Source organism: Amphiura filiformis, chromosome 7 (assembly GCF_039555335.1).
Source record: "Amphiura filiformis chromosome 7, Afil_fr2py, whole genome shotgun sequence".
Taxonomy (NCBI): domain Eukaryota; kingdom Metazoa; phylum Echinodermata; class Ophiuroidea; order Amphilepidida; family Amphiuridae; genus Amphiura; species Amphiura filiformis.
In genome coordinates, this window is record NC_092634.1 from 34,156,519 (window position 1) to 34,180,458 (window position 23,940).

Consider the following 23,940-nt stretch of genomic DNA (forward strand, 5'->3'; position numbering starts at 1 on the left):
CACCAACTTTGAATAAACATCAAAAACCCTCAAATTAACCTCACCATCCCACACACTTCCTCACTCACACAAACAATACACAGAACCAGGAACAACAAAATGTATGTACTAAAATAACTGTTAAACACATGTGAATATGCACTCGGTTAAGAGCAAAGAATGTTTGTGGATACGGATGTACAGCTAAAGAGGTGTACTTGAATGAGTCACGCTGTAAGTCAATTTCCATCGCTTGTGTGATTTAGTTCAACATTTCCACAAAACGTGAATATTTGCGATCTATATAAAATGAAGTTGGACAATTTTGTTCAAATATTATTTCAGAACACTTGTGTACACACCCCTAAACTAAAATGCAGTAAACCTTTGACGCAGCGTATTGTAAGGATACATCAGCGTATTTACTGCGTTACGCACTTGTCTCTGATTGGCTGCTGAGGCGATCTTTTGTTGCCAGTGGAAATTTATGAATGAACTGTGCCCCGTACGCGTTGTTAGCGCCGAATTTGCAACATCACGGTAGTCGCGCTCGTCAAAGGTTTGCTGCATTTTAGTATACCACTTGTCTTCAATTAATATTTTAACAGAACAAAATACTAAATATGAGCATAACTACCTTGAGGATCTTCATCTATATCCAACATAGGGATGTCATCATCCAGAACAGTTCCTTCCGGTTCTACAACACTCACAGTGTACGCTCTTCTCCCCCGCTGTTGCTGTTCTTGCTGTTGCTGTTCATGTGCTGATAAGACTCGCTGTAAACTTGGACAAGCTGATGTGGTTGCAGCAGAATCTTGGGTACTTTTGGATGGGAAACTGAAAAGTTGATTCAACATGTCAATTTTTTTTTTGATATTCTTGAGCAAGATAATATGTGACTCCTCGCCACAATTGAGCCCGGATGTCGCCAGTGCCACTATTGAGATATGCTCCATCGAACTTAACAATAAACAATAGGAAAGAAAGGGTTTAGTGACTGTTTTATTGATTTTTCACTACTTAAATGTCAAGTACTATAGACATGATATACATTATTTTAAAGCTAATTTCAAGCAGAATATTTTGGTTGAATATCTCAAAAATGATGATTGGCGACATCCGGGCTCAGTTGTGGCGAGGAGTCACATATATGGTACAGTACATTAATGAGTACTATGTACTATTAGGAAATTTGCAATGCTTGCAAAATACCTGGCTAAAATCTATACCTTGTTTTATTAAATGGGAAACATCTGACAATGGGCTATTCCATTTAAAATCCACACTACCCATGTGGAAGATTTAGCTCAAGTCTTCCACAGAGGGAGTATAAGTTTTGAATAGAATAGAGAGTTGGATAACTTCCATTTGAAATACTCACTATTGAGTGGAAGATATCTGAAGCCATAATGCAGGGGGAGTATGGAGTTCAAAATGATTAACCCTGATCAACTGCATTTGAAAAACGTACTCCCTCTGTGGATGGTATTTCCAAAATGATTAACCCTGACCAATGGCATTTGAAAACATACTCCCCCTGTGGAAGATATTTCCAAAATCTTCCACAGGGGTAGTGAATTTCAAATGGAAGAGCCAAATCAATATTAAAAGTATGCATATAACAGCTACAATTGATTTTTTGTATAGATTTCTTGAAAGAGCGATTATACGACAGTCATAAATGTTTTAGTTGGAGTAAACATGTTGATTACATATTTGTCTTTAAAACCCTGGCTTAGCTTGACCTCACATATCTCTATCCATTCCAGTTGCATAAATGGGTACCAGCATATTACTGGGAAGGTTATATAAATAAGATGGCTGTAAGGATGTCACACTCCTCACCAGAGGCCTAAGTTATTAAAACTAAGGAGTTATACTCCTTCTCTTTTGAATGTGCGAGTGTATAGACCACTTGACATCATTGTTTATCAATAAAGGCGAGGGACTGGTCTATCGATATGCTTGAACAAACGGCTACACTGTTCAATGGCTTTCTTGTACTATATGAAATGTGGTGGGCAATTGTGTACATCCATATCAAAAGGATGCACTTGTCGCCTGCTACATGTGCCTCATTTCACATAATAACTGGGAATAAATACCAGACTCATTTCAAGTGGAGGTCACTTTATATCATCCCCAAGTCACATGGCTTATTAATACAGAGACCATTCCATAACCATGTCACTTGGGGATGATTTGAAGTGACCTCCACTTGAGATGAGTCTGGTATTTATTCCTAGCTATATTATTTGAAATGAGGCACATGTAGCAGCCGACAAGTGCATCATCGAAGAATGGATGTACACAATTTAATATGCACATGCCCTGAGCAAACTACGATGCGTACGGACACTGCAGGGCAAAGAACAATGGAAATTGCCATAATTTGTGCGCATACTGCCGTGCAATGACGTTACATGTCAAGTGGTCTATACATTAACACTTTGAGGGAATACTTGCAATCCTAAGCTGCAGCCAATAAGATTTGCACCGACATCGCCACAAACACTAAACTTACCAGTGAACTTCACAGTTTATCCAGCCATTCCATAAAGTGAGAGCTGGAGGCATGATGAGAAATACTGTCACCCAACAGAAGGATACTATCAGCATCATAAATAAGCCAAAGCTATAGATGGCTGGAATCTAAAAAGAAGAAAGTAAGAATATCATGTGTCAATTAGTGATGAATCTCACATTTGCTGGCCCAAAACATCCCATAAATTTTCATAAATTTCTGAATTATTTGTTTTACAACAACCAATCCCACATGCCCTACCCTTAAAAACCCTGGCTGCAGGCCTTGTGCAATCTAACACAGGTTCTCAAACCTTTTATTGATTTTTATTAGAAATATTTTCCACCGGGGGTTATGTTTTTCAAATATAATTAGTTAGGGTTAATCATTTTGAAACCCATACTCCCCTGTATTATGGCTATACCTATTATCTTCAACAACTGGAGTGAGTATTTCAAATGGAAGTTACCAAACTGTCTTTTCTATTTGAAACTCATACTCCTTATGTGGAAGATATTTCCAAAATCTTCCACAGGGGCAGTGTGAATTTTAACTGATATAGCCCAATTGGTTTGTGACCCATAAGATGAGAACTCCCTGATTTCACTCTCACTCTTCTGTGCTTCTTTTGGACTCATTCAAATTTTTGCTATTTGAGAGTCAAATGTACTACAACTTGGCGGGACATATCACCACCCTGTGGTACTGAAGAATGTTGGCAAACATTGAACTGAGTTACAGTTTCTTGCATACTGTAGAGGGTTGGAATTAGCCCATGCGATAGACCATAAGTGTAGAACATCCAAGAAAGTAAGCAATCATGTAAATAATGCCAAATTTCATTATATTTGTTCACAATTCTTTGTATCCTCATATTATGAGGTAGGATTGAACTCTGCACTGGCATCAGCCAAATTCAAGCTTGCTCACAGGGCACAAGCGCAGAACTTTCCAACCTATGAATTATCAATCTATAGATTAGTTGACGTCAAAGGAAAGGGACTGGTATATTGATATGCAACCACTACACTGTTCAATAGCCTTATTGTGATGTGGCGGGAGTTTTAAAAACACCAGCTCTGAACAAAATAGGATGCGTGCGCATACTGCCAGGCAAAAGACAATGAAATTGTGATGATGCGTGCGCATACTGCCAGGCACTGATGGCGTCAGAAGTCAACTCATCTATACTTTCTTGAACTAGATGGTACCTTCCCCCTTACCTGTGATGCCATGTTAGCAGCAAATGCCCCAGCAGTTGTCACAGAAGTAAAGAATGTTGCAGTACCAGCTGTCTTCACTGTGTAAGCCATCCGTAGTTTGGAGTCATAGATGTGATCTGCTTGCCGGAATGTGTTGACAAACACAAACACATCATCCACACCTGTCAATAATAGAGCGAAAACATAAAATTAGTCAATGTATTGGGCTATTCCAATTAAAATTCACACTACCCCTGTGGAAGATTTTGGGAATATCTGCCACAGAGGGAGCATGAATTTCAAATGGAATGAGCACATTAGGCAGCTCCATTTGAAGCTCACTTTCCCTCAGGGGAATATTCAGGTTGAATCTTTCTTAGAGGGTGTGTGAAATTCAAATGGAGCTACATAATGTGCTCATTCCGTATGAAACTCATGCTCCCCCTATGGCAGATATTTCAAAAATCTTCCTCAGGGGTAGTGTGAATTCTAAATGGAACAGCCCATTATGCTATACTGTGAGGTTTTTACGAGTTTCATTGTTTTTGTTATTGGTTTTGTTGTGCGTCTTTATATAATATTTGTTTTGTTTGTTTGTTTTCTTCTTTTATTTTAATTCAAACTACATTTTAACAAAATAAATTTCATTACATGTGCTGGTCTTGGAAGCAGTATGTCCTATATGTAAATTTTATACACACTGGCTTTGTTAAAATCCTTCATATTGCATAACATAATTTTAATAACTGATTTTGCATCTCCTGTTGATAGGCTCCAGATCTGCTTATAACAAGGTCCACTGACTTAGCATTTCTTTGATAGTGCATTCTTGAATTTCTTATTTAACCTGCATAAATCATTCAATGTTAGATACTGTTCTTCCATGATGTCCAGGGTAGAGTGTTCAGACGGCCAGGCTTTACCCTAATCAGAACTGGCTATAAGGTCTTTGTTATCTACTGCATCTGGCTCATAATTCAAATGCAGTAATGGAGAGAGGGGGATAATATTTTTCTTATATTTGCCTCCGTCAGGAATTGAACCAAAGACCTCTGCACTCAGCACCAGACCTTACCTGCTGAGCATACGCTGCTCTACTTTTTTTGAATTCCCTAGTCCTTACCTATTCCAATCACCACAAATGCCGATACCAAATTCAGCAACCCCAGGGCATCGATACCACACAGCACATGAAACACAAAATACGCCCAGGCAAAACTGAGCAGAATACTGACAAATCCGCAGATGGTGAGCCAGATGGAGAACGATGTGAGGATGAAGAGGAGGATGGTGATGCTGATGATGCATGGAATGGCTAGCATCAAGTCATGATGGATGGTTGTACTCACTTCATAGTCAAAGATTTCTGTGCCACCGTAGAGGACGAGTACCTCACTGTGAAGAGGAAGGTGTTCAGAGAATATGTAATTAGCTACATGTATATAATCTAGTGATACATGGTTGCACTATCTTTATAATATTTTATATTTATTTTAATACCACACATAAAAGCCTATATATAGTTCAACAATCAAGAAAATTAAACAGTTGATACACTTTGGCAATTCTGTCGGTCGGACATCCGGGCTATCTATAGTCTCGGGCCCAAACTGCATGTGGCTCACGGTTTGTTATGAACAACAGAAACCGACTGTGAAGGAGGCTACATAGCGATGTTGTTGGAGTGATATTCAATTTCAAAAAAAACGACACTCGACCATGGAATTTAATTTTAAGTTTGTCAGTATATAAACGGTAAATCAAGTAAGTTTCTTCCACTCTGAAGACTACGAAACGGTTGCGTGATTCCACTGACTATTTGCGGTCAAAATTTACATAACACCAATGACAGAAATCATTAACAAAAATCGAATCAGGGACTTGTTTTTACTTGAACATCATCAACCGGAAGTGATGTGACACAGACCGACAGAATATGATGGAACTTTCCATTTGCTATTTCCATAGTATGCCAAAATGTGCCAACATTATTTTCCTTGTTTGCAGTCTACATGAAGACTTGAGGGTTAAAGTGCTTTATTTAAAATGCTGCAGCAATAGGAGCCATGTATTGTTTGTTTCTCTACACGCATCACTTAATAAAACACATAAAAAACAGAAGATAATGATTAGTTTTAACCAATTATATTGATATGAAACGACATACAATATTCTGTATTTTCATCCACAACTCAGTGTAATTGCTATCTGATGTGCACTGAAGTATGACAAGTTGATATGACAGGTACACAATCAATTATCATGCTACCTGATTACGATAACCAATATGTAGTTATATAGAGATTGAGCTGCACATATACCCATATATTTACCTGTATCTTAGGCAAAATATGTGCAATTTGAAAATGTACTTTGTAAAGAATGCCACAAAAGGACTTAGTTACATTCGCCCTCTTTTAGAATATGCTAATGTAGCCTGGCACTCCTCACTCTCTGCTGGTAAGAGTAGTGCCCTGGAAAGGCTACAACGTCGTGCATGCAGGATTATGCTGGGCCAAAATTTCACCTCCTATGCTGAGGTCTTGCGGACTTGTGAGCTTGAGTCCCTGTTTGATAGGGAGAGAACCATTGTCACAGGTTTGCCAAGGGCTTGCCAACTCATCGCGTACCAATGATCTTCTTCCCCCTACCAGACAGGCGAGTCATGCTCGCAATCTCCGCAATGCGCATCACTACTCCCAGCTGTGTTTCAGAACATCCCGCTTCAAAAACAGCCTCTGCCCCTATTTTGTTGATGTATTAAACCAGTAGCACACCATATATTCGGGTTTTCCTGCATGCACGCATATTTCAGCTTTTTTATTTATTTATTGTGCATGTTAACTTTGTACATATGCCAAACAATTTTAAACATCTGAATATGTTAAAGATTAACATGGAAAGATTAAAACACTTCAACATGTTAAATCAAATTATCCAAACATGTTTATAATTATAATACAATATTTAGTGTTAAATGATTAACATCCCCTTTTACAGTGTATTCTATATGGCTTTAATAAAGCTTTGGGTAATTGTATACAGGGGTCATGTTATTGGGAATCAGGGGGTAATAGGCACATTTTTTTAATTTTGACCCCTAGTATGACTCCTGTTTGTAGACCTATCGCAACCTCTGATTGCATACCTTGTTGATTTCTTCTCGAGGAGCTTTACGTAAGTCTCAATAAATTTCTTATACTCCTGGAACTGTTCATGTGCGTCGAGGGATGTGACTTCATCTATCGGCTTGCCAAAATACACCTGGACAATGAAGAAAAAAAAACCCATTCATCAGCAATTACACAATAGTTGATCCCGACAATCACTGTCTCCTAAGCAAACTTATACTATAATTTTTTTCCAAGAAGATTGCTCATTTATGGCTTTAACCCTGGCCCATTCCAGCTCAACTCTGTCCTTAGGACATAGAATTTCCTGATTGTCTTAGAAAGATTTCTATGACATTTCTTTGAACTATTAACATAGCTTTTTGATCTACAATATGCATTATAAATATTATATTAACATTATTTTGAATCCATATTTATAACATGTTTAATGTTGTGAACACATTTAATCTTGTGAATTTAATGCATTTCTCTTCAATCTCTTTTTTTCTTTTTCTTTTTCAAAAAAGATTATGGCCTTAACCCTGGCCCATTCCAGCTCAACTTTGTGTTACATGGTATTTCCGATTTATTTCCTGATTGTTGAAGGTTTCTATTATATTTCCACTATTCATCGTAGAAGTGATGATGTAACAGGATTAACTACCATAGCAATAGGTTAAAACAATTTTTTAATATCACACTTCACTGTATGTTCACACAGTATCTCTGCATTGAACCATATCATGCTGATCACTCCCACCTGTACGATTAGTATCTTGTTTTATACATGTACATGTAGCTATAAAAGTGCAGTATAGGGGTAAATCAACATGAAATAATGATAGGTACATGTAGACCATGGTGTATAAGGCTTTAGCCATCATGTAGCAGCAAAAAAACAAGAAAAAAATGTGCTAAAAGCACAACATTTGTTTGACTTAATTCAATGTCTAATAGTCAAGGTTAATATTCAGCCAAACAGATATATGTCACAAATTGTGGTTCAAAATGTCATATCTATCAATCAATAAATCAATCAATCAGCCAGTTTAGCAATCAGTCAATTATTGTGAATATTTAGTATGACAGCACAATTTTCTCAAACAAATAGCCAGACAGTAGAAATAATTGTCAAATCAGTTATAATTTCCAAATCAGTTAGACATACTAAAGGCAAGGGTTCAGGGAAATGGTTAAATAAGCAGTGACTAATTATCGAATTGATAAAATTCAAATTAAACAATTTGTGAAGTGGTCATCATACATGTAGGTGCCACCATTAGACATGTTAAAACCACCAAGTGAGATGTAATGGACCATAATACACAAAATAAAAAGCCATATTTTGAGAAATTTCATGAAAGTTACTCAGCAGTTACCATTGTTGACTGTTAGGTGGGCCAAGGCTCCAATTAGGCACTTGCCCATTGACAAGTCATAACATTTAAGTTTGAAATCTTGGCATAGCTGAAGGTCTTCCAAACAGCTAAATTTATCCTGAATACCTTATAAATGGAAGGACTTCTGTGAATAGTTAAATTAAACTAGTAATCAGTCAATGAAGTGACCATGACACTGAAAACTAACAACAACAACCCTGGTATAAAACAAATGATGACCAACTTTGGTTATCAAAAGTTTATCTTCATACAGTAGGACAAAAGACAGAAAAAAACGTTAACCTTGACTGAAATTAATGAATGGCTGTACTTTTTGAGACAAGGTTTTCCAAGAATACAAGGTATATGTGGACTTAATCTTGACCAAATTTATAGTACTATATTTCTATACTATGGTGTGCATCAATCGTTTTTGAAACTTGTTACAGAAAAGTGATTGCATATAGTCTCTTACCTAAGGGGAGAAAAAAAAGTTTTACAATTTTTTTTAAAAACAACAACTTTTAAATACATGTTGTTTTGTTTTTTTCAAATAATGTACCGCCCAGATGTACCGGTACCAATTTTACAAGTTGTATGTTATTGTAATGCACATGAAGCCTTTGACCATGCATTCGGTCTCAGGATCAACTAAATTTTGGAGAGCTAGTCTGTACGCCTTTTTGCTATACATGTAACAGCCATGCAGCATGTACCAAATCCAACCACTTTAATCCCATCATAATTACATGGAAGTACCAAATAATAGCCACTATGATAATTGCCATTTCCTTTATACAGGGTGTCCCAAAAAAGAGGCCCCTCATTGCGCCCTCTTTTTCTCCTATTTTAAAAAAGTTGATCAAGTATGTTGGTATGTAAAGAAGCCTTTACCCGTTAGCTTTAATAAACCGAAACAATTATTTCAATCGGCTCATAACTTTTGAAGATATGCCCTTTTAAAGAAATGTATCCGTTTTTCATTCTGTCCACGGAGGAGGTTTGGCTGCTTCAAAGATTGAAAAGTGCATATACCATGCATGAATATAAAACATTCCTCGATGATAACTTTATAAAATAACAATTTTATCAGGGAATGGGCTTTAACGGTGGGCTTATGGGTTATGGATTTTGTTAAGTGTCATTTATTTGGGCAAAATTGATGTGGGATGGGACTTCTTTTAGCTATACTTGTTTCTTACTTTCTTACTTTATTGTTTTTTGCTTTCTTTTTATTGACAACATAAGTCATTTCTTTTTTTTTTTTTTTTAAATAAAAGGTAGCCATGAAAAGGGCTGTTTAGCTTGTCTTTGGTTCTTTTGAAGTCAGTTTACTGTGCTGCTCTGCCCTCTACCTGGTTGTCTCCTTGACCAATACAGGTTTCAGCCCTAGTCCTCATTGCATCAATTGCGTTGCGTACCATCCTTGTGCGCCGGATACTTGCGAATGCAGCAGTAATATGGGGTTGCGAAGATGTTTGAAGCTAGCTGGTGATCCTCGCTTATAGTGAATGCTTTCACAAGACTAATGCTATTATCTATCCATGTCATTAACCATGTGTTTCGTTTAAATCTTTGTTGTAGCCAAACCTCAGCCATGGACAGAGTGAAAAACGGGTACATTTCTTGAAATAACTGTTTTGGTTTATTAAAGCTAATGATTTAAGGTTTCTTTACATACCAAAATACATTTGAGGGCGCAATGAGGGGCCTCTTTTTTTGGGGACACCCTGTAGGTACATGTAGCATCGATTGGTGAAATCAAATGAGACTCTATTGGCCATTGTGCCCAGGGGACATGGGAGCCATAAATATTACAATGGGGGTTTAAATCGCCAAAACAACTTGCCAAAATCTTCGCAAGATTTTAAGGCATATATAGACATTTACTTTTTTTTGGCAATTTGACAAAAAGAAATTAAAATGCAATATTCTGTCAGTTTTTAGATATCTCGTTTTGTATCTGAAGTGACATATCCTGTAGCAACAGCGCATTTCCCTGTCCCAAAGCTTTTCACAGAAACTCATTCAACTCAAAAATGTCTGACAAAATAGGTGTAGAACAGTAGATATCTAAAACATAACACTACATAAAATGGGTATACTTATCTGTTGGGGGTCCAAATCATGCACGTGGGGGGGGCCTTACTAATGTTTATGTGAAAAGGTGTGTGTATACTCATGGGGATCACAAAATCTGTGATTTTTTAGAAAAGGGTTGCCGTTGACTCTACTTTCCTGATTGTGTTTTTAATAACCTGCTTTGGGGGATTTTGCTTACAAGTACAAATGGGTGAAATTTCAGTGGGTGCATGGTGTGAAAATATTTCGTCGTATATAAACAGTAGCATATACTTGCGTGGCCCACATGATTATCCTACATGCCAACCTGTATGTATTTCCTTAAGTTAAGGGCTCTTTTCCATATTGTACACGTATACAATTGCACCAATTTTATGCAAGGTATTTGATTATACGTAGCTATTTTTACCAATATATGGTAAAAATAGCTGCATCCCCAGCCTATCACTGATATCCATGCCAGAGGAATTAGCACAGCATACATGTACATGTAAACCCCATCTTTTCCTTTTTATATTTTTATCATAGTGAGTCAGAGCCATGTCTAGCTTGGACAACTTTTGATAAAATATAAATCTTCATACCAAATCTAACACCCAAAGTTCACATGCAGAGCACTTTTAAAGTCAAATAACTCCCTATGATGAATGGCAGATATTTTGATATCAAGTTTGCATTGAGGAAGCTGTGTATCCTCAAACCTGAATTTTCAGTGTGAATCACAAAATGCAAGTCATAAATGTGTACAAATTTGAACCTCATCATGTACAATGTATTGTGGATTTTCAATGACCAAATGTGGACTATTATTTTCATTTTAAGATTTTTTTTTGCAATTTGCAGCAAAAGAAACAATTGGAGATTTATCAATTTCTCTGCTACTATAATGCTGCTCCATACATGCAACATTTGTATTATTGACCATTTTTATGTGTCTTTAATTTCATGGTTGTGGCTGGATTTGCGAAATGCGAGAGCAAAAAAACTGTAATAATATAACCACTTAAAGGAGGATTTTGTGATCCTAGCATCCTCTTTTAATGACATTTTTCAGTAGGTATCCACAAAAAAGTTTATTCCCAAAATGTCAGTTGATTCCGATTTTGTGTTTGCAAGTTACGCATTATTTAGTGTAATACACTGCTCCATAGACCACTGTTGTAATTCAAATTTGGCGATATTTTTGCTAAACGAATTAATCTGCAAGAAAGTTTTGGTACATAAACATTATGTAGCCACAGGTAGCCAGTGGTATAAAAATGTCAACTTTTTTTGAGAAAAGTGGGGGGATGAGACTGTGGATCACGAAATGCCTTTTTAATATGGTGTACAGTATTTTTTCAATATCTTCACTAAAAAAATTGGACCTTATGTGAAATCAATGTTATTAAAAATAGAATATTTTACATTATATGTTCCAAAAATATTGGACCTAGATGTATGCTTCTAGTGGATTTTTGTGTGTGTGTGTGGGGGGGGGGTGCTACAGGCCTGTATATATGTACAGTGTTCAAAAACATGTTCATTGTCCTTCAGCCTTTTGGGTGTACATATAGTGCCAGTTTATTTCAATATATACAATGCAGTAAAATAAATTACTTTTAAAGATTTATTTCATCAAATTGCCTTTAAACATTAACTGTCAAAATAGCCGTATGCAAGTCATTATTTGCTATTTCAATAAAAGCACACCTGTGACAAATGCAAACTGACATATTCATGCAATTAAACAGCGTATTTCATGAACAGTGAGCTTATTAGAACTGAAGGCATTGCTTCTCTGCAATATTAAGCACGTTACATCATTAAAGTAATGATAACACTAGTGGATTTCTCATGAAAATATTATATGTACATATAGAAATGGGTATACACATACATGTATTATCAGGGCTCATGCTGAACTTTCCATCGACCCAGAATCATATACATGTAGGCCATACACTTGACATGTGACGTCATTGCCCGGCAGTATGCGCGCAAATTAGTTTGTTCAGGGCACATGCATTTTAAATCGCCCACAAACATTTCATATAGTACAAGAAAGCCATTGAACAGTGTAGCGGTTTGTTCAAGCATATTGATAGACCAGCCCCTTGCCTTTGTTGATAAACAATGTCAAGTGGTCTCTATAGGACAAGTTGCTGTGGTCCGCAACTGGCTTACCAGCATTTCAACAGCCTCTGTGGCAGATGAGATTGGAAAAGAATTTACTCTCTTTTGACCCAAAGGCTGAAAGTAAATTTTTTTGACAATACATGTAAATATGATTTGCTGGGAGTGGCCTTCCCACAAAAGCAGCAACATATTTGACCACTATTTCTTATGTATTTCTTTTGTAAATAAATTTTGAAAATCAACCCTTTTTGAAGGGAAATTCACAAAAGGTCCACTTTCTTTTGTAAAACCATTGAAATTTACCCTTTTTTGAAGGAAGAGTTCACAAAAGGTCTACTTTTGAATCTCCCGCACATCCTCCCCCCCCCCAACAAATCCTGGCTACGGGCCTGCTTACCTCACTTCTGATGAAAGAACTCTTCCTGTTGGTGCTATTCATACTAGTATCCACAAACCAATAGAAGGATTCGTGCTGCATAGCCCATGATAGAGTACCATTGATATCAGCTTGCTCTGAACCAACACCATCATACTTGATCTGAAAATCATCAACACCACAAACAGAATGAATTAGTTTTTGCTACCAAAATGTACATCTACAGTTTTCATCATTTCAATTTGCTCACCCAATCCTAAAGGATGGGACTGAAAATTTTCAAGTATCAAAGACATAAAAAAAATGTCAAACTGGTCATATCACTGGGGGGGGGGGGTAAATTTTTGGTGCTTTGATGCTGTAATTAGTCTTGGTCCATTTACAATTGCAATAACCTAAATTTGTAGATCCTGGAATAACAGTGTTTGAAAAACAATCACAATTTTTAAACCTGTGTGCAAAGTCAGTCTACCCATTTTGTCAGATTCAACATTATCATATGATTATGTGACATGATCAAGGGGAATGTGTCGGATGTTGCTAATATTGTTTTTGAGATATTGGCAAAAACAGTGTTCAAATTCTTTTGTTTATATTGTTTTCAACCATTGATAAATTGCTCATAACTTGGTAACCATATGTCCGATCGCAAACTGACAGATAATGATGTAAAAAACTTCAGATTGAAAATTGCCAACATGCGACTCATTCCCCTTGACCATATCACATATAATTTTCTGAATTAAGACTTTTACAATGTACAATCATGTAGGCTTATATGAAATGTACTTTCAAAATATTATGGTTCAAATTCATGTAACAAATAGGGCTCATTTAATTTTTTTCCCAAAATATTATGGTTCAAATAAAACCTAGATTGAGAAAATCCATAGGCCTACACTATATTTACACTTGAATTTTGTATAGATGGCTTTGTCATTATGCATTTACATGGACAACTCATACTTTCTGGCTGAATGAATACTGGGTTATTCCAGTTGAAATCCATACACCCCCTATGAAGACATGACCTTAATCTCCCACACAGGGAGTGTGAATTTCAAATGGTAACACCATTTGGAATTCACACCCCTTGCATGAAAGATTAAGGTCATGTCTTTCATATGATACAGGGGGTGTAGTGTAGGCCTATGCATTTCAACTGGAATAGCCAAATGTATGACTCCAAACAATTCAGCACAAAGTTGGGAAACTTCAGATCCTGCCATTGTTAGTAATGTTAGGTATTGAAAACAATGAAAAGGAGTAAGGATTTGAAAGTCAGGTCGTTTTTTTTCAACTCAAATACAGCTTTATTCGATCTGCATTCTGCTTGACTGGCTCATAATATCAAAATTGCAGTTATGAAACAAGAATATAATAGGCTATGCCAGTTGAAATCCATACACCCCCTATGGAAGACAGACCTTAAATTTTCCACACAGGGGGTGTAGATTTCAAATAGAGTCACCTGTTCAGGTATTACCCCATTTGAAATTCACACTCCCTGTAGGATATTAAGGTCATGCCTTTCATAGGGGGCATGTATATGGATTTCAACTAGAATAGCCCAATTAACTTTTTGCACTTGGTGTACATCTTACTATAATTTGCCTAATGTTGTATGCGTGTATGTATGTGTGTATGTGTGTCAAAGGCTCCGTCAGTTTTGATCCCAGCCTCGCCAAATCCGCACGGGGGATGCAGAAAAATACGGGGAGCGTTGTAAGCTACCTTCGGTCAAAATCGGAGGTCGAAGGTCAAAGGTCAAATTTTAAACTTGGTCCGATTGGGCTGTAACTTGGTGGGTGGAATCCTTGATGCGAGGGGAATGCGGAGGTCACATTTGGTTGAGATCGGTCAAGAATTGGGCTCAAAATTGGCGAAAATGCGGATCTTTGTTAAAAATCCAAAATCCACAGTACCACCATGTGTGCACTCTTTGTTCATCTATAAATAGCTCTGATGCATTCTTATGGCACCAATACATGTATATACATGCTCTATATAGGGATGTGGTGTGTGTTTATTATTTAACCCTTTAAGGAAGGAAGGAGTAGTCAGTACAATAAAAACATGCATACATTAATTAAATTAATTAATTAATGTCATCCAAGGTCAAAGGTCATCCAATAGTCATCAAAGGTCATCAAACAGAGGACAAAGGTCATGTGGTTTCATGCTATGTTGCTGTTATGCATACGGGCATATTGAGCTTAATAAGCATTTACGCATACGGGTATATAACTCTAGTTTTGTACAATATGTAGACTGTATAGTACAATGAACCTATATAACTAGGATCCACAACATGTTCATCTATCAGGGCACATGTTCTTTTTAAACCCCAATACATAACATTCATTGAATGACCTTAGAAAAATTGGGTACAAAAACTCATACTCTGCAACTTGAGGTCAAATTTTGCACTATGACTGTTTAATTGAGGTTGTTGAACTTTGCCATTGGGATGAGGCCTTTGTGGTCCATAGCGTTACATGAAAGCCAATTTATATTTAGAATAATTACCTTGGCAACCTTAAAATCATTCAACCTTACCTTGCAATGTCAGGTCAAGTTCTATAAATACAATAGACAATGTGTGTTCACTGTGTTACATACAGGGTGTATCAAAATGATTGTTACCGGGATATGTAACATTTTCAAAAATATATTAAAAATATAAAATTGCTAATTAATATAGTTTTGTAGTTGTACTATAAATAGAAAGGGGCATATGTTAACTTATTGATCTAGTAATCTGAAGATAATAGGTTGATGCATCTGGGAGCTATTGTCAGAAAAAACGAAGATCGAAGTAATCATGGTTTTACTTTTACACACCACAAGATGAATAGGTTCACTGCTTGAATTATTTAAAAGGTATTGCGGCTTTAAGGGGGTACTACACCCATGTGGTAAATTGGTGACTATTTTTGCATTTTTCTCAAAAAATAATTACACACTGGTAACAAAAGTTATGTATATTATTGGGGCAAGGAATCCAATTACTACACTGAAATTTCAGTGACTCAAGACAAGCGGTTCAGAATATACATATGATAGGAAACGAGGTACATCTTAGTGGTACCTTATTTCTGATCATAAATAACAAACCGCTTGTCTTGAGTCACTGAAATTTCAGTGTAGTAATTGGATTCCTTGCCTCAATAATATTCATAAATTTTGTTTACCAGTGTGTTAAATTATTACTTTTTGAGAAAAATGCAAAAATAGTCACAAATTTACCACAGGGGTGTAGTACCCCCTTAAGTTATTACAGCTTAGACATTACTCTCAACCAATAAATATTGATTAGAACATGTACATCATGAATGAAGAAATCTAAGGCAAGGGAAAAATAAAACATTTCCAAGATTTTTGACATACGGTCATTTTCACAGTAAAGGGTGTAACTTTTGATTTTTTGGGTCAAAATTTCAAACCACTTAAATATGTTTCTGTTTACTGAAATCATGCATAGAAGCAACTTAAATTCCAGTAAAATAATGTTTCAAGGCTTAAACTATTTGATTTCTAATAAAAAATTTGACATTTCCATAACATTTTGGTTAAAATCTAAGAAAAAATGTATTCTACATAACCTCAGAAAATTATGACATGAAAGCTGGAATACATGTGAAATCCCGCTCCAAAGTAAGTCAACAGATATAAGTTAAATTTTATACCATGTTTTGCTATGTTTGTAATTGCAGTTTTGAAAATTTTTAACATCAAGTGTCATTTACAATGGAAATTTCCAAACCTTAAACATATTTTTAAAGTTTTAATTGGGTTCGAAAATAATTTGAATGTCTAACTTCATGTACAAATACTACTTGATGAAAGGAACCTCCCAGCCAAGTTTCACAGAAATTGGAGTTATTTTTTAGAATTGGCAATTCAAGCAATTTGTGTTTCGGAGGCTTCAGTTAACAACACAGGTGATCATAAAAGTAAAATATTTGGCTAACCACTACAAGTTGACATAAAAAATTGGTAAAAAATATCACAATTACCAATTTTCATGCTTTGCTTCTTGAAGTATTGAATTTCAGTTGTGACAAAAATTAAATTATCACAGCAAGTCATTTTTTTGTTTCGGAGGCTTCATGTTAACAATTGTTAAACATTGCAGAAGTAGTTTTTTTGAAATGTGTTGGGATCATCTAAGCTGTTATTTTCTTGTGTATATTGAATCAATGATTCTATGCGGCAGATATTGTAGATTTATCACATGTTAATTTTTTCACCCATTTGTTAAGTATGGTGTTTTTTGCATGTGAAGCCTCCGAAACAGGCTTTTTTGGATATCAGTATATTTTTCAAACATTAACCATAATGTCAATTTTTTTTTTAATTTATGACATTCTGCACATATCAAGTAATAATTACAATGCAGATATCAGTATGAAACACACCAATTTAGATATGCATAGATGATAATTAATCTTATTGTTGTTTCGGAGGCTTCATTTGTTTCGGAGGCTTCAATTGTTAACGGAAAGTTTGTATTGGGTCCCATTTTCAAACGGTGATATATATCTCCACGATTTAAAAACATGTGACTTGAGGATCTACTTTGCTACATTTTGATAAATAGATTGGATGAGCTCTTTTATTTATATTTGCACAAGCTTGCTGAACAGTTTGTTTCGGAGGCTTCAAAAAGTTAACGGAAAAACGGCTCTTTGAAGTCAAGATTTTATAAAAATTTTAAAAGCTTGCAAATCGACTAATTTTGTTACCCATTTCAAGTTAAGATAACAACTGTTATGAATCAAGAAGAAGTGAAGAAATAACCAAGAATTATGAACCAAAGCTACACCCACAAAGTTTGTTAACAATTGTTAACGGAAAATGAAGCCTCGAAGCGACAAATATCGAAGTCCGGTTCTCAAAAATACAGGGCTGTTCACAATTAAATCTAATGTGGCAGTGTTTACTGAACATATGACTGTACTTTCAGGATAAGAAAAATTATCCATGAACTAACTGAAGAAAACACAGGGTTTTACAAAATGTTACTGTTTTTATAGTTTTTCAAAATGGCAATATTAAGTACATTTAAGCCTGCTAAAACTGAGCATAGTAACTCCCAAAGCTGATTATGCTACCCAAGGTAGCTGCTAACTAGATGACTTATGTGGCCAAAAATCATGGAATTCTGTGGCTTTATTAGAACACTACGGATTAAAATGTTAAAAATCCAAAGTTACACCCTTTACCGTGAAAATGACCATATATATCATTCTCACAAGGTATTTGTAGTAAAATAGAGCTTTGAAATGGTGCGCTATGGATCCAGCGTTACGATGAAAAGTGTAAAAACACCTATTTTCCTTTAGAATCATGTAACTTCTGAACAGATTGTGCTATCTTTATGATCTGAAACTCTTACAGATAAATATTGCAACAATTAACCTCAAACTGGTACAAAAAATAGTACTGCAAAAATGAGAAGTCGTCGGTACCAATCATTTTGATACACCCTGTATCTTACATCTTACATAGATCTAAAGAACTTTACAGACAGACTTTTTATTCGACATAGAATATTTGATATAACATATCTACTGTATGTTATTTAATCTATTCCAGTTCTATTTCTTGTAATGTTTAAGTTCTAACGAATGTTTGATGACATAAAATCGATATATTTCTACCAGATGTTCTATGTAACACATTATCGATTTTACGTTATCACAAATATTCGTTAGAACTTAAATATTACTGGAAATGGAAAGGGGAATAGAGTAAAATAACGTAGATATGTTACATCAAACACTCTACGACGAATACACAGAGTCTGTAGCGACCTTAATTTTGACAACCTTAACAAACAAACAAATCTTACCTTGTTCCCAACTTTCGATGGATAGAAGTACGTCATCAGTGAATTTGGCGGTAGACAATAGTTGTACACATCCAAAGCAGGGTCATTATACGAATTCGGATTACGCGCACAGAATTGTGTGAACCCTTCGTGATTCATTATGCTCATCTCCACGTCGTGTATTGTTTCCAAACGTTCTTTTTCGTGAAGATATTCGGATCACCTTTACCCTGTGCTATGTAGACGAGCTGAAACTTCCACGAAGTTGTACGATATCTACGAATCGGACTGTCTCTCCTACGTCTGCTCAAGGATCGTGATCCTTGCACCCCTTTTTCCATATCATGAATACCATTAATTGGTGGTGCGTCAACAATATTCTCATAATTTTTAAATAGCTTATTATTGTACTTGTTATTTCCTAATAAATTAGTGTCGCGTATATGTTGTATTTCATCGTAATTTATTGCATCATTATCAAGTATTGCATCATCCCTTGCTGTCAAGTACTGCATTTTAGCATCAACTTTGTTGTCGTCGCTGTTGGTGCTCCGTTTCATAATTCTCCGCAGATACGAATCTTCTTTGGCAAGATTAAAGGCGTCTAGTCTCTCTGTCGATACGTGATTCGGAATTTGAAATGCGTCAAGCGATTTGTCAAAGTATGGCGATGGTTTCACTACAAAGACGCTGATACCACCCAAAGCTAGTGATACGGTCACTGTAATACCTATCAAAAACATACTAAAAATAGTACTGTTGAAAACTCTGCCTAGAAACATCCAAAAAGGTCCTATTCCAAGATGAGTAGGTTTCAGTGTTTCTTGTATGCGAGGAATTGGTATAACTCCCCCGGTCGGCATACTGCTTGCAGATTGAGTCGTTGCTCTGGCCATGTTTTGCGAATTTTGTAATGTGGATTGATCCATTCTGCTTGCTATTTGGTCCAGTTCTTGTTCATTTCTATACACGAAGGTCGCATTTGTGTCTTCTTGCGAGGAGAAAGACACTTCGTTTTCCGCCGCGTCATCTGCAAAAGGGCCATCTTGGCTGACGAAGCAGAGGACCCCCGACATGGCTGTTGCTTGTTTATGAAGGTAATGGAGTTCTCTGAAAAATACAAGAAATAAAGACACCACAATTAATGTATATCATTTTGCTTCAACATCTTTGAAAGTACATTAGTTGCAATGTCATGGTCATTTCCAAACAGTGTCCAAACACATCCAGTAGTTTGTATAATTACCTAATCATAATTGGCAAATAATGAGATTTTTATTTAAATACACAAAATGCAATTAAGATAATTATGCGCATAAAGACTGAAGCAAACATACATGTTCATCAATGTACTGTAATTACAGAATCAATCATAATGCTATCAAGACAATGAAAAAACTAAAATTTTGTGCATTACCATTTTTAAATTCAAATAATTTCTTCCTATTTGTTTTTGTTTTGTTTTGTTTTTATGTAGTTGTTTTTTTGCAATGTCAAGAAAAATATTGCAAACAACATAAAACAAAATTGCTTTTTGGGTTTTTTTTGCAATGTCATGAAAAATATTGGAAAACAAAATTGACCACAAAACAACGAAAGAATCCCAATTTAGTGAATAGCCATTTTTCAAACTAACACTTGTAAACAAACAAAGAAATAAGTGTCTGTGGTGTAGCCAGCAGGTGGGGAATGGCATGGGAGCAAAGTGCCCCATTCATAGAAATTGAAAGAGAAATCAGAGAGGCAAAGAAAAAAAAAAAAAAGGAGAAAAGGGGAAAAAAAAGAAGGAAAACAAAGAAAAGGAAATGCATATGGCCATGCGTTTTGAGTTGGTAGATTTTTCGGAACTCAAAATTTCAAATTTTTTTCCTCTTTGAAAATGCACGCTTTTTGAAACAAATATAATTGTTTGTTAACTAAACCCATAAGTACAAGAAAAGTATACATTTCCTGACAGGAATTTAAACAGGGAATCCAAAAATTATATTAGTTTCCGAGTAGGAAAATTGGTTAGGGAGGTAGTGGAAGTTGAATGACAACATTTTCCATAAAAATGTTCTGTCTTCAGTGGGATATATTTTTTACATATAATACCCTATGCTGAAAAGAACATCATATTTGAGTTCCTTGGCTCAAGAGCTTTAACAAAATGTATACTTTTATTGTGATATCTGCTACAGGTTTCACTGTGTGCGAACATATTTGAAACACACATTTGAGGCATTCCGAATAGGGATTTACACACAAACAGTGCAATTTAAGGCATTTTTTGTAATCAAGTGATTTGCACTAGAAATTCACTAAATTTTAGGACAGAGTTTCCTTTTTTAGTTTCTAAATGATTGTTCTTAAGTGTTTACAACATTAAAAAAAACAATTAAAAGAAGCAAACATATCAATATACCCCCATTTTTTGAAATTTTTAGTTAAATTTACATATCAATCCTCCATATCAATCCTCGGCTCCACCCTGTCAATTTTTCACTAAAATCAAAATAACTTGAGAATGGTAAATGATACATAAAATGTTATGGTATCAATACAAAGGTCTTATCGAAAGCTTTAAATTGATAGGTAATTTGTCTAGGTAGGTGACACCCTTGACTTAAAAATAATAATAATTAGCACAAAAAATCTCGCACAAAAAATCTCGCACAAAAGTAGGCCTACTGCTCCACCCTATTGGTGTACCCAGTTTAAAACGCATGGCCATAAATGTACACCCAGGACATTCAAAGAAACTGTAATTTTAGTAACCTGATTCAGATAGAAGTTAAACATGACCACCAAAGTGTCAAAATGTCATCCAAGTATCTGTTGGGGCAGTTTTGTTATGGAAAACTGGTCACATGCCATGGGGTAGGGGGACTCCAAATTTGGTTTGGGTAGCGATGATTTGCTCAAAACCATTCATTTTGCAGATCAGGGTTCTTCATGTTTGCATATATTTTAAAAGCGCTCACATCTGCTAACTATCGAGTTTTTACGGTATTAAAACTTATTGCTCTAATTACCTCTTACTTACCCCGTTTAGAGGTGGGCCATCAATATTTATATGAAATAAATTTGAGAAAATGTAGTATCATTTCAACGCATTCTGATCCTTTGAAATGAAAAAAGTACCGTATTCGTCCGAGTATAGTCCCACGTTCGAGTATAGTCCCACCCCCCATTTTTTGAAAAATTCCAGAAATTGTAAAAAAAAATTTTAAAAAAAATTTTAAAGTTTTTTTTTGGTTTTAGAGTGTCCTGGACCTAGACCTAGATGCTAGGATCATTCATGGTTGACCTAAAAAAAAAAAAAAAAAAAAAAATCAAGATGTTTTGTATTTTTAATATGAAAATTGATATTTTGTATTCATGTCATACTCAACCATGAATGATCCTAGCATCTAGGTCTAGGTCCAGGGACACTCCAAAACCGAAAAAAAAAACTTTAAAAAAAACTTAAAAAAAAAAAAAAAAAAAAAATTTGAAATTGAGTATAATCCCACCCCCAATTGTGAAAAAATTTTCACCTAAAAAACGGGTGGGACTATAATCGGACCAATACGGTAATTGACACTGACTGTCATAATCTTATAGGCCTATCTAGCTGTGGCAAAAAAGGTTTCATAATTTTATTTGTTTGCTACATTTTAAAGGATAACACTGTCATTCAACAACAATAAGGAAGTATAAACTACAGTAATAGGAAGTTTTTGCCGTCTGATTTCTTCATGAACCTTTTTGTTTTGTTTCATGGTTTTTATATTAAAAATATCACAAAATTTGAATTTACGGGCTAGTAAGGCCTAAAAAAATTGTTTGACTGGCGTAACCCGACTAACCTTAAAAATAGGCCAGACCCTGACTTTTTTTTTTTGTTTCAATAAATAAAAAAAAGTTTAAAAAAAAATAATTTAATTTAAAAAGCTTTAAAAGTAAAAAAAAAAATCCTTACCTACACTGTATACCTACCCTAATGTCTTTATGTTACGCAAATCAAACAATTTTTTAGGCCTAATTGCAACGAAATTCCAATTCATGACTTTGGTTTTATCATTTTGTCTTACGTTTACTAATTTATGTCAGAGACAGTCTCCTCCACCGATTATTACAAATCTGCTACACAATATTCAGTGTGGAGGGAATTGGTAACTGTATTGTTTTGTCCACACTGATACTTAATTTAATTTTATTGCTTTAAATTCTGTCATGTGGAAATGCATAACGAACATTTACCATGGTAACTGACTGCTGCGTGAAGTTAAAGCCTTTTTTAATCCATTTTTATTACTTTAAGTGTGAATTGTCACCAAAAGATCTGTTTTTCTTGTAATAATTACAACTGATTTGAAAAAGATATATTCTTGTACATGTAGACATGCCTACTATTTTTAGAACAATTTTTGTTGCATTGTACATTATGTGTACATCTGTATCCACACAATACAATGAACATTCAGTCTATAGACATACGATCTTGCTGAATGTTTTTGACATCTAGATGTACGTGTACCCCTGGCATGTACCATAGTCCATGGCCTTACTAAATTAGTTCAATGTACAATGCATGTCCATGATTATATGGTACATTTACTTGTGGAAAATAAATTGAACTTGAAGTAAAATCAATTTCATATTGATTTGTACGTATGAACATATGGCGATCATCATTGTACAATCTTTTACTGATCAATATCAAAATTTGATTTTGTTTTTGTTTTTGTCAAGATGAAATTTATTAGTTTTTATACAGATAAAATTTAATACCTATTTGTAAGATGGAAGGAACAGGATAAATTTACCAGTAGGCCAACTCATAATAACCCTCTGTTCATGCTTTGCTTCATGAAGCCTCCTTCCTTTGCTTCACGCCGATCTGCGCCGATGCGCACATCGTTTATCGAACACTGTTACTGCGCATTGCAGGTCGTCGTGACGTGAAATGATGAATTCTCAGGTGTACTCGCAAAGGCTTATGGGATTTACCGAAAAGGTGAATACCCAAAAAAGCCTGTTTCGGAGGCTTCACATGCCAAGCCTTGAAATAAGCAGACTGGTACCAGGAACAATTTGTTTCGAACATTGCTCCTGGTTCACTGGGATTTTACAAGAACCAGGAGCAATTTCTGAAGAAACAGGAGCAATTTTCAAATATTATAATAATATTCTTTTCTGCATACAATACAGTATACCTGCACGACTGCATCAAGTGCCAAACTGTAACCAGGAGCAATTTATTTTAGAAAATTGTTCCTGCTTCATGTGAAGTTTACAAGGACCAGGAGTAATTGGTGGCTTTACGAGAGCAAATTTGCTCCCCGCGCCTGCTTATTTCAAGGC

General features: G+C 35.4%; 1 protein-coding gene across 1 annotated transcript in view; it reads right to left on the minus strand.

Annotated features, from left to right (window-relative positions):
- The window catches only part of LOC140157048 (protein dispatched homolog 3-like), a 56,399-nt gene that overhangs the window by 15,471 nt on the left and 16,988 nt on the right, over window positions 1-23,940 (minus strand). Inside the window, 8 exon segments of the mRNA XM_072180113.1 lie at window positions 617-819; window positions 2,507-2,634; window positions 3,730-3,890; window positions 4,832-5,103; window positions 6,857-6,972; window positions 12,798-12,938; window positions 18,634-18,813; window positions 18,816-19,722. Of these exon segments, the coding sequence (XP_072036214.1) occupies window positions 617-819; window positions 2,507-2,634; window positions 3,730-3,890; window positions 4,832-5,103; window positions 6,857-6,972; window positions 12,798-12,938; window positions 18,634-18,813; window positions 18,816-19,688 (2,074 nt within the window). The 5' untranslated portion in view covers window positions 19,689-19,722.